General features: G+C 44.0%; 1 protein-coding gene across 1 annotated transcript in view; it reads right to left on the reverse strand.

Moving 5' to 3' along the window:
- Positions 1 to 6,422: 6,422 nt before the first annotated feature.
- TGFBR2 (transforming growth factor beta receptor 2) overlaps positions 6,423 to 14,040 on the reverse strand; it is a 58,825-nt gene continuing 51,207 nt past the window's right edge. The window contains exons 6-7 of the mRNA XM_061996313.1: positions 12,472 to 12,599; positions 6,423 to 8,933 (exon numbers count right to left, since the gene is read on the reverse strand). Of these exons, the coding sequence (XP_061852297.1) occupies positions 8,754 to 8,933; positions 12,472 to 12,599 (308 nt within the window). The 3' untranslated portion in view covers positions 6,423 to 8,753. The remainder of the gene's footprint in view (positions 8,934 to 12,471; positions 12,600 to 14,040) is intronic.

Genomic DNA, 14,040 nt, shown 5'->3' on the forward strand with positions numbered 1-14,040 from the left:
TTTGCACATCAGGGCAAGTAGTGGAAAAATACAGCCTGGGCAACCCATGTGGCAATCAAAACTCACCAAGGATTGTCAAAATGCTCATTGGAAAATTGAAAGGCAAAATTCTTTGTAAAAGTCTATTCTATTTCTTGCTAGGCTTTTGAACCAAATGCTTTTTATCATTAGCATTAATAAGACACATAAAGAACAACCAGTCTTTAAGCTAGTCTGTGAGCACTCTCCACGTGTTGTGGAAAAGCACACTGTCGGTTTTGAAAATGTGCCACAGACATAATAGGTCAAATGGCTGAAGTCAAGGTTGTGGATCTCAGCAGTGTTAGAGTGGGGTGAAGGGATGGTTTTTAACGTGAGCCCATGGAATAAGCTTCACCTCCCCAAGCTGTCTCAGCATTTGCTGCCCTTGCTCAGGCCCCCTCACACCTCCCTGTGCAGCCTCGTTCCCACTCTGCTGTAGGAGCCAATTGTAGGGCAAGGTGCTGATGTGACGGAGATGGTGAGACTGCTGCATTGGCTGCTCTTGGGAGAGTTTGCCTGAGGGTGTTTTACACCAAAAAAAATCAAACCTTCCTCTGACAAAATGTTTTCTGCTAGAGCTAATAAAATCAAATTAGAGTCTTCCCCAGATCAGGAATGAATTTTGTCTGGTTGTGTGTCACGGCTATGATAAACAGTTTACGCTTTGGCAAAGGCTGTGTTTAAGTATGGCTGAATCCTGTTTGGTTTACTGTGATTAACCCAAACAATTTGTAAATGGATGAAGTAAGTTAATTTAAATTCTTTCTTCCATTTCCTATGGCTTTGTTAAGATTAGGTTCTTAAAGCAACCATTCCAGAAATTAGTTCAAGGCAGTAAATTAACGTTACCATTCCTACATTAAAATGAAATTGCCTTTTGCCCTCCCTTATTTAACAAAGCTTACATGTCCTTTCCAGAAGCACTCAGGATGAACAACATGCTGCTTAATGGGAGATACCCTTAATGCCTTAAAACATGGGAGTATCTTGCTATGCCATCCGAAGCATTACAAGAAAAATTTCAGGCCAATCCCCTTCAAGTTGCTTCAGCAAACCCCTCCTCAGTGGTGAGGCTGAAGTGTTGGTGACATTGTCATGTTACAGAAACATTCCTCCTGCTTCTCACATGAGAATTAGATGAGTAAAGGACCTGTAGCCAAAGCACATGAGCAAGTCTGTTTAAAAGTATACTAGGTTTAACAACTGGAAAATTGAAAGTCTTGGCATGAGATTTATGTCCTGTTCAAAACATTTTAGTTAACTGAAGGTATGGCCTGCTTCCTCGTGTTTTCAGCAATACCGATGACTTATGGAAAGCAAGTATCTCACTTGAAGAGAATTGGTACCCTGGCTTTAATTTCGCCAAAGGAGGAAACTTCATCTTTCCAGAAGTGACTGGATTCAAGTATCAGCAATTATCGTCTTTCACTTGCTAAGTGCCTCTCTCATGGATGGGCTGCTGCCAAAAACACGGTATGTTAACCCACGTGCTGCAAGTTAAATTCTCCTTGGTGGTAGGACCCCTACCTGTCTTCCTTGGTGAGGAGAGCAGATGGGTTTTGTGTTTTCTTTTACTGGATCCTTTCTCTGACAGCCTTTAATTGAGTTTTGTTGTATCATCAAAGATGAAACTGGTTTTGTCATTCCAGGAACTCATATACCCTGTATAAAAGGTTTTTCTATTTCAAAACATAGCGTTTAAATGATTTTCAAACAATCACTGCAACAATGCACTGTAAGAGGACAGAGTAGGCCTTGTATTTTTATCTCTATCTCTGCAGCAACAATCCTTGGTATTTCTGAGTGCCATGATGTATTCCCAATTTCATATCAGTAGTTTTATAATCCTACTTTACTGAGTAGTCATAGCATAGACTTGCTAGATGAGTGCAGAGATCCTCTCAGCATTCACATACATGTGTAAGGAAGTCAGCAAAGACCAGCTTTCAAGAGCTAAACATTTGCAGCCACAGACAGATGTTTATACTGTCTTTTTGAGAACTAGAAAGACAGTTTTCACCTTTGAGTGAATGCAGGAATTAGATGCAATCAATGTCTTCTGTAAAACATTTTCTAACCTTAAACAGTCTCCTGCCAGGTTGAAGTGTGAAGACTCAGACACGTATTTCTAACAATAGAAAGCCTATTTCTGGAGCTTTTTCTGCTAGACAGAAAGTGATGGGTTTGGGCTTTGTCAGGACAGTGTTGCAGGGAACGGCCCGGGTTGTATGTCAGAGAAGCTCCACTTCTGTAGCTCACCATACAGCTCTGATGATGTATCTTAGCTCCTAAATAAAGCACCCTCCTAAACCCCATAGGCAGCCAGCTGGTAGTGAAGCACTTCTGCAAAACTTGAGACATTTCAAAGGGCCATATGTTATACTGGCAGACTACTGAGTTGTACACTACAGCAAACCCTCCTGCAGCAGGGCTATGAATGTTGTTCGGGTGTTTTTGTCCTGGCTCAGTGGGTGGGATTCATAGCAGGGGTGGTGAAAGGGGCGAGGGGAGGTGTTAATGTGGATTGCTCACGTAAATATGACAAACCAGCAGAAGCTTCACTCTGAAGGTGCCAAGAGAGGACAATGTGGTCATCCTCTTCTTCAGAAGACTTGCACTCTCTGCATCACTCCTGCCCTAAATAAGCAAAGTGTCAGTGTTTTAAGCAGGTGCATGCAATGAATTTACTCAGGTGCTGTTTCAGGAGGAAGACAGACCTTGGCAGTCAGGACAGTCCCTGTTGGGGAGAGGAAGGGACTCAGGGGAGGAAGGAAGGGCAAGGCTCCAGCCTGAGCAGAAGCAATGGTGAGATGCCCTTTGGGAGAATGTGCACGGCTGAGCTCAGTGCTTAAACCCCAATATCTGATGCAGATCTTACTCTGACACACAAATGCCCTAAGTTGCTTTCATGAGAGAAAGGCCAGCACCTCAATTAAAAATGGGAGGCAGATGGAAAGGTACTGCAAAGACTTAGCACTTCAAGATGCCTGGGACAGGGAGAGGAGCTGCAGGGAAGGGAAAGTGGTGGCCTGGACCTGAAGCTACAGATGGGTAAAAAAAAAAAAGAGAGGGAGGTGAACTAATTTTGTTTCTTCTTCCACAGAAAAGCTTTACTGCAGCAAAGGGAGGTGTTTTCAGCTGTGAGTAATCCCTTCTGTGTCACACACGAGACAACTAACCTGAGAAGAAATGCCAGGGATTTTTGCTCTACCTGCTTTCCCATGGCAGCATGTTTGTAAGCCAGACATTTCAACAGTGGGAGTTTACTCATGCAGACTTGATCTGTGGCCATTTTCTTCTTAAAGAATTTATCTATGTAAATGCAACCATCTGAAGAGGTTGGTTTATCACCATTATATCTGAGCAAATATTTCACAGCAGATAATTTATGAGCTGCCTTTTGCCTTTGCCTCTTCATGAAGTGATTAGATGGTGCTCAAGACATTCATTAGTCAAGAGTTTTAAATCTATTTCCTGGGCTCAGTCCTCCCAGGAGCCTCACAATTTAGCTGTATTTCAGCTGTCTTTCTCCTTATCGGTCTGCCTTTCAGAGTAAGGCCTTTCAGCTGCCAGAGGTCAAAAAGAGGTGAAAGATGTCAATAGGTCAAGGTGTAGTGAGGAAACAGGGTTTGGATGGACAGGCTGAGACACTACAGGCTCAGGCCAACTGGGTTTTATGGGTCATACTGGGAAACGTAGCCCAGTAGGGCACATGTGCCTGGAAAAAAACAACCAAACAAAAAACTATCAAACATCAAATTGTGTAGAGAGATGCATCACTCATTCTGACACAGCATGAGACAGGATTTTTTGCTTTCCCCCCCACTCCCCAGCAAAAGCCTTCTGAACATGCACATGGTATGCACCCACTTGCATGAATGTTTGCCAAGTAATAAATAGCATGAACGCAGCCAAGCAGACACTCTGGAACAGAATTCACTCCATCTTCTCTGTGGCTGGAAGGAAAAATTGCCATAGGCAGCATTTTATTAAAACCACAATGCCCAAAAAAGCAAGCAAGCGGGAGAGAGAAAGAGCTAAGAACTGGGAAATAAATCAATAGGCATCTGGAAGCAAAGGAAGCCCTTGGGTCCCAGCACAGCTGGCCTGACAAGAGGACAGTATTGCAGGTGCTCTACAGGTGGCACAGTTTGTTTCCAGGAGCACTCAGAGTAACAATGACTTAACGTCTTCTTCTTTTGTTCCCCTCAGGAGCTGGGTCATGATCTTTTTTTCTTCTTTTAGCATTATTGTCCCAGTAGCAGTTGGAAGTATCTTAGAAGGGGGTGAAATCCCCTCTGTGCCCTCCCAGGTCCTGCCAGAACTTGCTCCAGGGTGAGCGTCCCACAGGCTCACAGTCTCCTTCAGGCTTCCACCCCCCCTGGCCTGGGCTCCTCCACGGGCTGTGAGTGGGTCTCTGCTCCCCGGTGCCCTCCATGGACTGCAGGGGCACAGCTGCCTCACCATGGGCTGCACCACAGGGCACAGGGGAGGCTTTCTTTCAGGGCCCAAGCATTCTCCTCCCCTTCCTTCTCCACTGACCTTGGTATCTGCAGAGATGTTTTCACATTCTCACTCCCTATTGCTGCTGCAGTTCAGCAACTGCGCAACTTCTCCTTTTCAAATGTTATTTACAGAGGTGCTACCTCCAACACTAGTTGGCCAGGCCTGGGTCAGGTGCAGGGTCTAGCTTAGAACTGACTGGCCCCTGCCCTGTCAGCTACAGGGCAAGCTTCTAGTAGATCTGTGTTAAAAGAAGCCACCCCTGTAGCTCCCCCACTACCAAAAACCTGGCCCAGGCAAAACCACTACGGCTGGGAATTATGTGACACAGACATAGGCTGCACTGGGAAACTCTGCCATTCAGTTTAGCCCATGCATGGTTCAGTGGTAAACCCAAAGATTGCCTTCTGCATTGCACAGCTGGAGCCTCCTTGCTGCATGCCCTGGTGATGCTGATTGACATGCTAATTAAGAGCCTCTTCCAGAAGGATGTTGAATACCATGTTTAGGATATGAAAGGTTGGCAAAAGCCTTAATTGGGTAAGTTAAAAGGATATAGTGTACTTTATTGCAAGGATATTGTGTACTTCAAGACTGAAAGGTCTGTGGAGGTTGCCTGCTACATTTTCTTAATACACTTGGTACTTGGTTTTTCAAAACTTGTTATGCCAAAAGGACTTAGACTCTGAGCCAGTGTAAACAGGCCATCAATGCTTGAAATTCTTTGCCAATACGCAGCCCATGGTGGAGACTGATGAGAGGTCGCCACTGCCACCAGTGCATCAGCAAATGCTGGGGCTGACTACAGTGGTCCTACAGAGCTGGTCACCTGCAGCTGTCTTCTTGAGGGGGAACTTAGGCAGGGCCTTCTTTGCAAAGCTCCCTTCCTTTTTAGGCTTGGTGTGGCTGATGTGCTTTGTACCATACCTGACATCAGCTGTATGTGCTGCTATGTGGTGCCCAGAGAGGCTGTGAAAACATTGGAATTGAACATGAAAAATCAACAAGGTCTCGAGCTGCCTGATGTAAGCTGGCTGTTTGGAAGAGGAGCCTGTACCAGACAACCAGCAAGCACAGTGCCTGGACCGGAGCCTCAGTTATTCTGCCATTCTGCTCGACTCAGGAACAAAAACACCTGGGTGCCTGTTTGGGGAATCCTCACTTGAAGGTTCGGAAGGAGATACTCAGTGCAGCCAAGCATGAGCTGTCACAGAGCTTTTGGCAGCAAAATACAATTCCTGAAAAACATGGTGGTGCTTTAGAGAGTCTCAGATGCCTACATCGGGCATGGGGAAGATCCTGTGTACAAGCTCAGATTCAATTGTGTGCCCTTGTCACACTCGACGCAATCTGAGATGGGGAGAGGGAGCTTGTGCACTCTTTGTTTATGTGGTGCTTGTGTTCTCCATGTCTTCCATGGGAAGGATATCAGCTTAAAGGGTGAAAGCTCTAAGAGCAGTAGCTGTAAGGCACAAGCACATTAATCATACACTTCTCAGTCACACAGATTTACTGGGCTGTCTTTTGGCTCCCTTTAATATCAGCACCAAAATGACTGAGGTTCAACGAAGTAAAGCTTTACCCACACTGAGAATTGAGTGACCTAAAAATAGAAGACTTTCAGCTGTGAACCCTTTTCTCCCTCCCCTGAGAATAGTGAAGGTTTTATGGTGCAGGAGTTAAAGGGCCAGAAAGTTTGGGTATGTGCTCGTGCTGTTCTGTTGAAGGGCAGGATGGAGACCAGGAGGAGTCATTAGCAAAGCAGGACACATGCAAAGGCCGTTGGACACACTGAGCATGACATTCAGCTCTCCAATGGGCCTGAGCCATTTAGGATAGGGTTCATTTTAGGATGAGTCCTCTCCCTCTTTGAGATGCTCCAGAAATGAAAGACAAACTTGAGTTGGTGTTATTTTATTTGTTCCAATAAACATTTGATTTATACAAAACAAAAAAAAACCCCTCCAAAACAAACCAAACAAACCCAAACCTGTTTACAAAGCAAGTTAAGTGCTTGAAACTTTTGATATACAAGAGTATACATTGTTCACATTCCTATTTCATACATGATGTACAGGTGAAATATTCCTTAAAAGAATAAAATTTTCCCTTATGTATAGTAGTAAAAAAAAAGGAAAAATCCCATTAAAATGTCAGTATTGTCAGGAACTACCATACACCATTCCCTGATCTTCAGCATGGATGGAGGCACAGAGAAGGGCTGCCACATTCCTCCTTTGGCAGCACATCACACTTGCCTTTTTTTAATACCAAAAAAAAAAAGCCCAAATCCTGTCCCCATCCCATAAAAGTATCCTCTGGATTCCACTGTAGCTGTCGAGGTTTTATCCTGTCCTGCCTAAATATTTCTGAGTAGTTTGGTTAAAATGAAAAAAAACCCAAAACCCAACAAACCCACCAAAACAGATACAAATCCATTTCAAATGAAATCATTTGTCATCATAAATCTTAAATGCTAATTGAATAAGCGTGATTCTTAGTGACTGACATGGCAACGTCTTCTAGAGAAATACCGATGTTTCTCTGTCAAAGGTGCTTAATAAACAGCACCAGATCCATCTGCACAAGACTGGCTGAATTTCTCATTTCCACAGCCTGCTTACGTGCCGTGGAGAAGAAAAAAAAATGGAATAAATCACTGCAGAACTCCTGAAGACAAAATTGTTAGCACTTCTTATACACATTGCTGCCATTTCTATAGGCCCAATGTGATGGTGACTGACTGAAACACACAGGAGAACTGAAAGGATGTGTGCAATAGTTGAAAGATCCTTTTGCAATAAATAATGTTTCTTTTTTCTGTTAATTGCTGACTTGCTGAGGGCAGCTCTATATGCACACAGTGCTGAGGGCTGCCCAGATGGGTTGTGGAGTCTCTGTCTCCAGAGACATTCAAAACCCACCTGGATGAGTTCCTGTGTGACCTACTCTAGCTGTCCTGCTCTGGCAGAGGGTTGGACTAGATGATCTTTTGACGTCTCTTCCAACCCTTAGGATTCTGCAATATGCCATTGACCTAATGCTACAGAGCTTTCCCTCACCTACAAGGTCCTTTTGCAAAAATAAAGGCACCAGCTGTGTCACTTTTCTCTAGAAAGTGTGGAACAGAGTCAGACTGATAAGTCAAGCAATTAGACCTGTTTGTATGGGCAGAGAAAAGTAAGCTTGTTCTTACAGCAATACAATCAAGGTAAAAGGAAGGCGGGGAAATAGTGCTGCCTGCACTCAGAATGCACAGCAAATCTAAAACATCTGCTTGGATCATTGCTGGCCATGTCCTGTTTTGTATGGTTTGGGGGTGGAGGTGGGAGGAAGGGAAAACTCATCTGCTGATATTTTGCAACCTGCTTGCAAGCAGCATGAATTCAAAGCAATAAACATATAACATTAATGACCTCCATATCGAAACGTCTGTGTGGGAGGGACCAAACCTCCTTTCAGTCCTGTTCTGGGACACTATGAGGATGTTGGGGTTGCGAGGGCAAAGGCATCTCTGAACCTTCCAAAGTGTGCTGCAGACAGGACTGCGTAGGAACAACTGCAAAGCCAAACTGGCCTGTCTGCTGTGAGACTGCTCCTGCAACTGTGAGCTGCAAGGCCACAGCCAGGGCTTACAGCACACACTTTGAAAGCCATCTTCTTATTGCCTATTCTTCCCATCTCTTTCAGCAGAGCACTTAGTGCACAATTGCTGCTGTTGTGCTATGCCAGTCTCCCCAGCCTCCTTCCTGAGTGCACTGGTAATTTCCTGGAAGCACTTTTTGGTTCTTTTTAAACTCCTTTTTATTTGTTTTCCAGAGAATGGCTGTTCATAGATATATAGATATATATATATACATACACATTTTATATATATATATGTATATATATATATATAAAAAAATAGCAATTTCATAGTTATATACAGGCATTAATAAAGTGCATAATGTAATTGGCTATTTTCAAATCTCATTTCCTGAGGAAGTGCTAACATAGGTATAGCTCCTCCTGCGACACGGTGCCGGCAGCCAATGCTCGGGTGTGACACCTACTCCCCGGCTTTTAATTCCCACAAATACATCTCCCTCTCTGGAGCTGGAGCCCAAAGGGAGTAGCGATAGCCTCAGTCCTCCAGGAAGCAAGTCAAGGCACTGGTCGAGACCTCTTCCTTTGCCAAGGTGAACACGTCTAGGAGTGATTTCCCTCTGTTACGAGCTCTCGACTGCGTGTTACTTGGCGGTGGTCACGGAGCCATCCTCAGGGATCTTCTCCTCGGAACAGCTTCTTCCCGAGAGCTTGTCGAGGTGCTTGAGCTCGCTGAAGCGCTCTGCCACGCACTGCGCCGTCAGCCGGGCCTCGGGGTCGTGGTCCCAGCACTCGATCAGGGTTTCGCACACCATCTGGATGCCCTGCAGGGAGCACACAGAGAGCAGCTGTGACGGGGCCGGCCGCCGCCAAAGCCCGCGGCCAGAGCTGCTTTGAAGTTCAGGGGGTCACAGGTTATTCATGTGTGTCCTGGAGGTGCTTTATGGTCTCTGCTGCTACCGCCACGGGGGCATGCTTCTCCCTTTTTTTTAAAAAAAGAAACCCTACAGCAGTATTTTCAGCAGTTCAGTTGGTACTATCATTTCTGGGCCTATCTTTTGATGCTTTATAGCAAGAAAAATGATGCTTTGGACTAGTGGTACAGAATTAAGTAGGTTTGGTTTGGGTTTTGTGTTTTTAATAAACGTGATCAGAATTGTTGCATCATTTGACTTCCTGCTCAACCCCTGCTTTTATGTGCCTGATTTCTGTTTGGTTTGTTTTTCTTTAAAAACAAATCCATCTGATTGCCAGCAATACCAGGCCCCACATAAGGCCTTTCTGAATTCTTTGCAGACTAACTAAATCTATGTGCAAATACGGGCCACAGGCCCGCAAACACTTAAACACATGTCACTCACAGATGTAACTATTTAACCTTCATTTCAATGCTGATGCACATGTTTACAGGAGCAAAAAGCGGTTGCATCTCTGTAATGCATTTTATAAACATGAAGCATTTGCCAGGAAATTGTGTGCTTTGCTTTATGGCACTAAAAGCCCATTAAGTGGGATTTATCTTAAACTTCGTATTTAAAAAAAGCCCCTGACATTTCACAACACTGCATTAATTGCATAATTTACCTAATTGGTGATGTTGACTGATGTCAATGTTAATAGCAGAATGTTATTGTCTGTATACAAACAACATTAGTTTTCTGTTGGCATTGAAATTACAAGCAGTAAATTAAATTAAATATTAAACATTAAGTTGAAATCAATAGTGCAACGAATCTCATTAAGGGGGGGAGGGAAAATTGCAATATGCAAATGCATTCCAGAATTTTATCACGATGAATAATGAGTTCATTACAAAAACACGACTGCAGAGGAAGGGAATGAATATGGAAGAGCCATTACAGCAAGAGCAACTTCTGAGAGTTCAAAGCAGATCCTCAGCTGCTGCAAACGTCAGAGCCCCGCAGAAGCCGATGCGTCGCTGCGTGTTAGACAGAGCAATGTGAAACGCTGAAGGGATTCAGATGAAGGGAATTAAATTCACCTTCATTAAACGTCCTGGGAGCACGTTACAAGACGTCCATTTCCTGCCTCAGCTTAGCTGAATGCTGTGCCTGTGCTGGTGGCACCCAAGGGCAGACGTGTGGTCTTCCCCATCGGTGGGGTGCCTTGTGCTGGGGGCAGACTGAGGACTGTGTTTTACATAGGGTAGTAAACCTCTGAGGTCAAATGTAGGACACCTAGGGCCAAATCTGTAATCATTTTACATGAGCTCTCCTCCAGTACCTCGAGCTGAAGTCCTGCACAGGCTCAGGCTGTGGGAGCAGCAGCAGGCCTGCCCTGTGCCTGGGCACTGCTGGGACCCCAAGCCTGGTGCTTCCTGCCCAGGCAGCCCTACACCTGTCACTGCAGCTGCCCCTGCATGACACAAGCTCCTGGACACTTCTCCCCAAGGCAGAACCAGTGGTACTGCCCATTTTTACTGCCACGTAACACAGCTCCTGCAGGAGATATCCCCTGTCATGACCACCACCAAGTCTCTGGGCCACCTAACACTATCCCAGGCCTGCTTTAAGTGCCAATGACTTTTGCTTTATTGGGACTTTCATCACCTTCTGTTACATATACAACATCTGACTCTGCCCATTTGCAGAACAGAAATATTTGCTGACCATGTGTGCCTTTGTGTTGGCATAAGCAGTATCTTTTTTCCACATCCAGCAACAGATTGGTACTAAGATTTCGTTTTACTCTTGAGAAAACTCTGACTATCCTCCAGTTTGCTGACTACAGGTCTTTCTGCTGTTTTTCTATTTTCCTAATCAGTTCTCTACCCTTAATTTTTTTTCAGACATGAGACCTTGCCTTCTGAATAGCCTGAGAAATATTTGCACACTCTTCCTAATTTTAAGCATTTTCTACTATTTTTTCTAGTATTTTCTTCTATTTTTTATTAAATAAATTGATTTTCTTTCCTAACTATTTAATGTTTATCTCCCAAATGATGTGGCTCAGGATTACTTTCTGATTTGTTAACTGGGCTGTTCTAAGGTACCACATCTGTACTACCAGTTTGGACTTCATTTTGGCTTTGTGGAAAACAACTGTAGTCAACTTATGATCCCTTTTACCAGCCTGTCCCCAAGTTTTACAAAATTTCTGCAACCAGTTCTTTTCTATAAAGATGAACATTAGTATCATCTCTCCTTTCCAGCTGAACTTATTCAGAAGAGGGTTTTACCTACGGCTCTTACAATTGTCAAAGGCTTTTTAGTACTCGGAACATCAGATATCCAGCTGTCCCTCCAGACGACTACATTAAGGAACAACTCCCTGTGTTCCAGGAAGGGGCTGCACTCTGTCATATTCATCATAGAATCATAGAATCGTTTCATCTGGAAAAAACCTTTAAGGTCATTGAGCCCAACCACTAACCTCACACTGCCAAGCCCATCACTAAACTAAACCATATCCCTCAGCACCTCATCTATGGCAGATGCATTTTCTTGTTTGGAAAGATGATTGATTTTGGCCACTTACTTGGCCTTTCCTAAGTAGGTGTTAGACTGTGATTTTAACATCTCAATGGGAATGAAAAAAGGAGTGTTACATCACTCCTGATGGAAATAGCACTAATCTTGGTTGCCTGGGCTTTTAATAAATATTCAGGATGCCTTCCTTTTTGTCTGTAAAGACCACTCAATATATTTCATTGACAAGTGGACCAACCAAGCCTTAGTGACGATTCTCATGTTATCTCTTCCAATAAAACTACTTAGAGCAAAGGTGAAGAAATGCATGGCCTTAGCTTGTTCCCATCCAGTTTCATCTACTGAGAAATGGGGCTGCAACTATCGCCTAGGAAGTGTGACCATGGTGTCTGTGAATGGGGAAAGCTGACAGAGTGCCTCACAACATACAAGGGAAACAGACTGCTAATGTGCAACCTGAATAAAAACAGACTGGCTTGCTGAAGACTCATTTCCTCTTTCCTTAAACCTGTCAACAGCTGGGATACATGTATGACTGCTCTCCATGATAAAGTACTGAACCGTGTTTTCTCTGCTGATGGGGGCCCACGTGTGAAGTCGTTCTCTTTGACCTTTCGGAGTCTGCACATAGTGTGCTTTAAGGCCCTAATTATTCTGTGGCTGTCTAGGTGACTGTGGGATCTCACATTTACAATCTTTTTGTTTTGGTCACTTTAAGATTACAAGGGTGAGCAGCAGAAATCGTCGGGCTTTGGGACAGGCATGGTACAGCACTGTGTCACTGTGTGATACAGCTCTGATTCATGGAAAACAGAAGCCCAGCGTGCTGGGCATGACACTTAGCTAAGGTTTAGGTTTTGGGCAGCAGTTAAGTGTGTGGTGCAGATGCCAGCTGTTGACATGCTGCTCTTACCTGATGGTTAAGCCAGGAGCTGGGAATCTCAGGTCGTCCTCTGTCTCTTAGGACATTGTCCTTCATGCTTTCCACGCAGGGGTGTTCCCGCACTTTGGAGCCAAACGGGGGCTCATACTCTTTCACTTCTGCCAAGAGAACAAGCAAACACAAGGGTATTCAGCTGGGCTGCACGGGTGCCAAGGGTCAAGGGAGCTGGCTGTTCTCTGGAGGAGGAGGAGCTACTGATTAGCTACTCAATGCCACTGTTCTGCTTGACCAGCTCCAAACAAAGCAAAGCCAGTTGGCATTTTCAAAAACGTTTCAAATGTGTTTCTCCCCATGCCTCCTACCTCCTTTTTTTTTTCCTAGATAACTAAACAATTTTCATTTAAACCCTGTAGAACATAATCATATTAGCAACAGTCAGAGCAGCAGAGTAACCCATAATGGTTTGTGAACCTTTCAATCTGTGCTGAGGCAAAACACATGGGAAGTTCAAGGTCAGTTTTGCTTGAGCCAGGCTTGCAAGAACCAGTAGCTCTTAGGTTCCCTGGCGTCCACACACACTTACCAGGTGAAACATCTACTAACATCTGTCTAGGTCATGATAGATGCTAACGTGCCAGATCGCTAGGAGGAAAGAGTTGCTTGAAAAGGACAAAGATACAATAAGAAACAGTGCTGAAGCTACTATGCTATTGTTGTTTATTATTTAGTTGTGTTCCCTTGTAGAAAGTAGTAGTCTGCTCTTATTTTAGGCCTCTTTCCCCAAATGGGTCAGTTTTGGCCCACGATGCAGGGGGCACAGCTTCCTGAAGGGGCTGCTGCCACTCTAGTTTTTTGTTTGCATGTTGCATATTTTCTTTGCTTTTCTTTGGAGAGAGAAAGGAAGAGGCAGACATATGGGACCTTTGGAGAAAACTCAAGAAATCTGCGAGAGCGGAAATATTATAGTAGATGCTGACACAGTGTAGAAAATGCTGTGGTTTCTTTGGGAACAGATGGAGACTTTACTCACAGGCCTAATGATTTGCTAGTATTAGATAAAGATTTATGAAGCTGGCCTGTTCTGCTGCCTCTTATTTCTTTCTAGGAATTAATTGAGGGCAAGAAAAACTGAAGTGTAATCTGCAAGGCAGTCTGAAGAATGCATGTGAGTGCTCAGAAGACTTGTGGAGAGAGGAATGAGAGACACAGTAATGTTGCGTAATGTTACAACTAAAGTTCAAATGGAGGGTCCAGTGCTTCTCACTCCTGTCAAGAGGTAAAAAGAAACTCCAAGAAGGGTAATAACAATGATTAAAGGCACAGAAAAAAATAGGAAGAACCTCTAAAACTTGACTTTGTTTACTTTGGAGAGAAAGGTAAGAGGTCATATTGGTAACCCACTGAAAATAACTAATGATCAAGATAATACAGGTCAGATCCTTCTGATTGTCATGTCTCATGCTCAAAAAAAAGGTAGTATTGGTAGACTTTTCTCCAAAACCTTAGAGTCATGCTGTAGACGTCAATTCTATGTGATGGCCATGAAATTAAGACTATAGGTTATGGAAAAGAGAGGGAATTTCGAATGCTTAAAAAGAA

Source organism: Colius striatus, chromosome 5 (genome assembly GCF_028858725.1).
Source record: "Colius striatus isolate bColStr4 chromosome 5, bColStr4.1.hap1, whole genome shotgun sequence".
Lineage (NCBI taxonomy): Eukaryota > Metazoa > Chordata > Aves > Coliiformes > Coliidae > Colius > Colius striatus.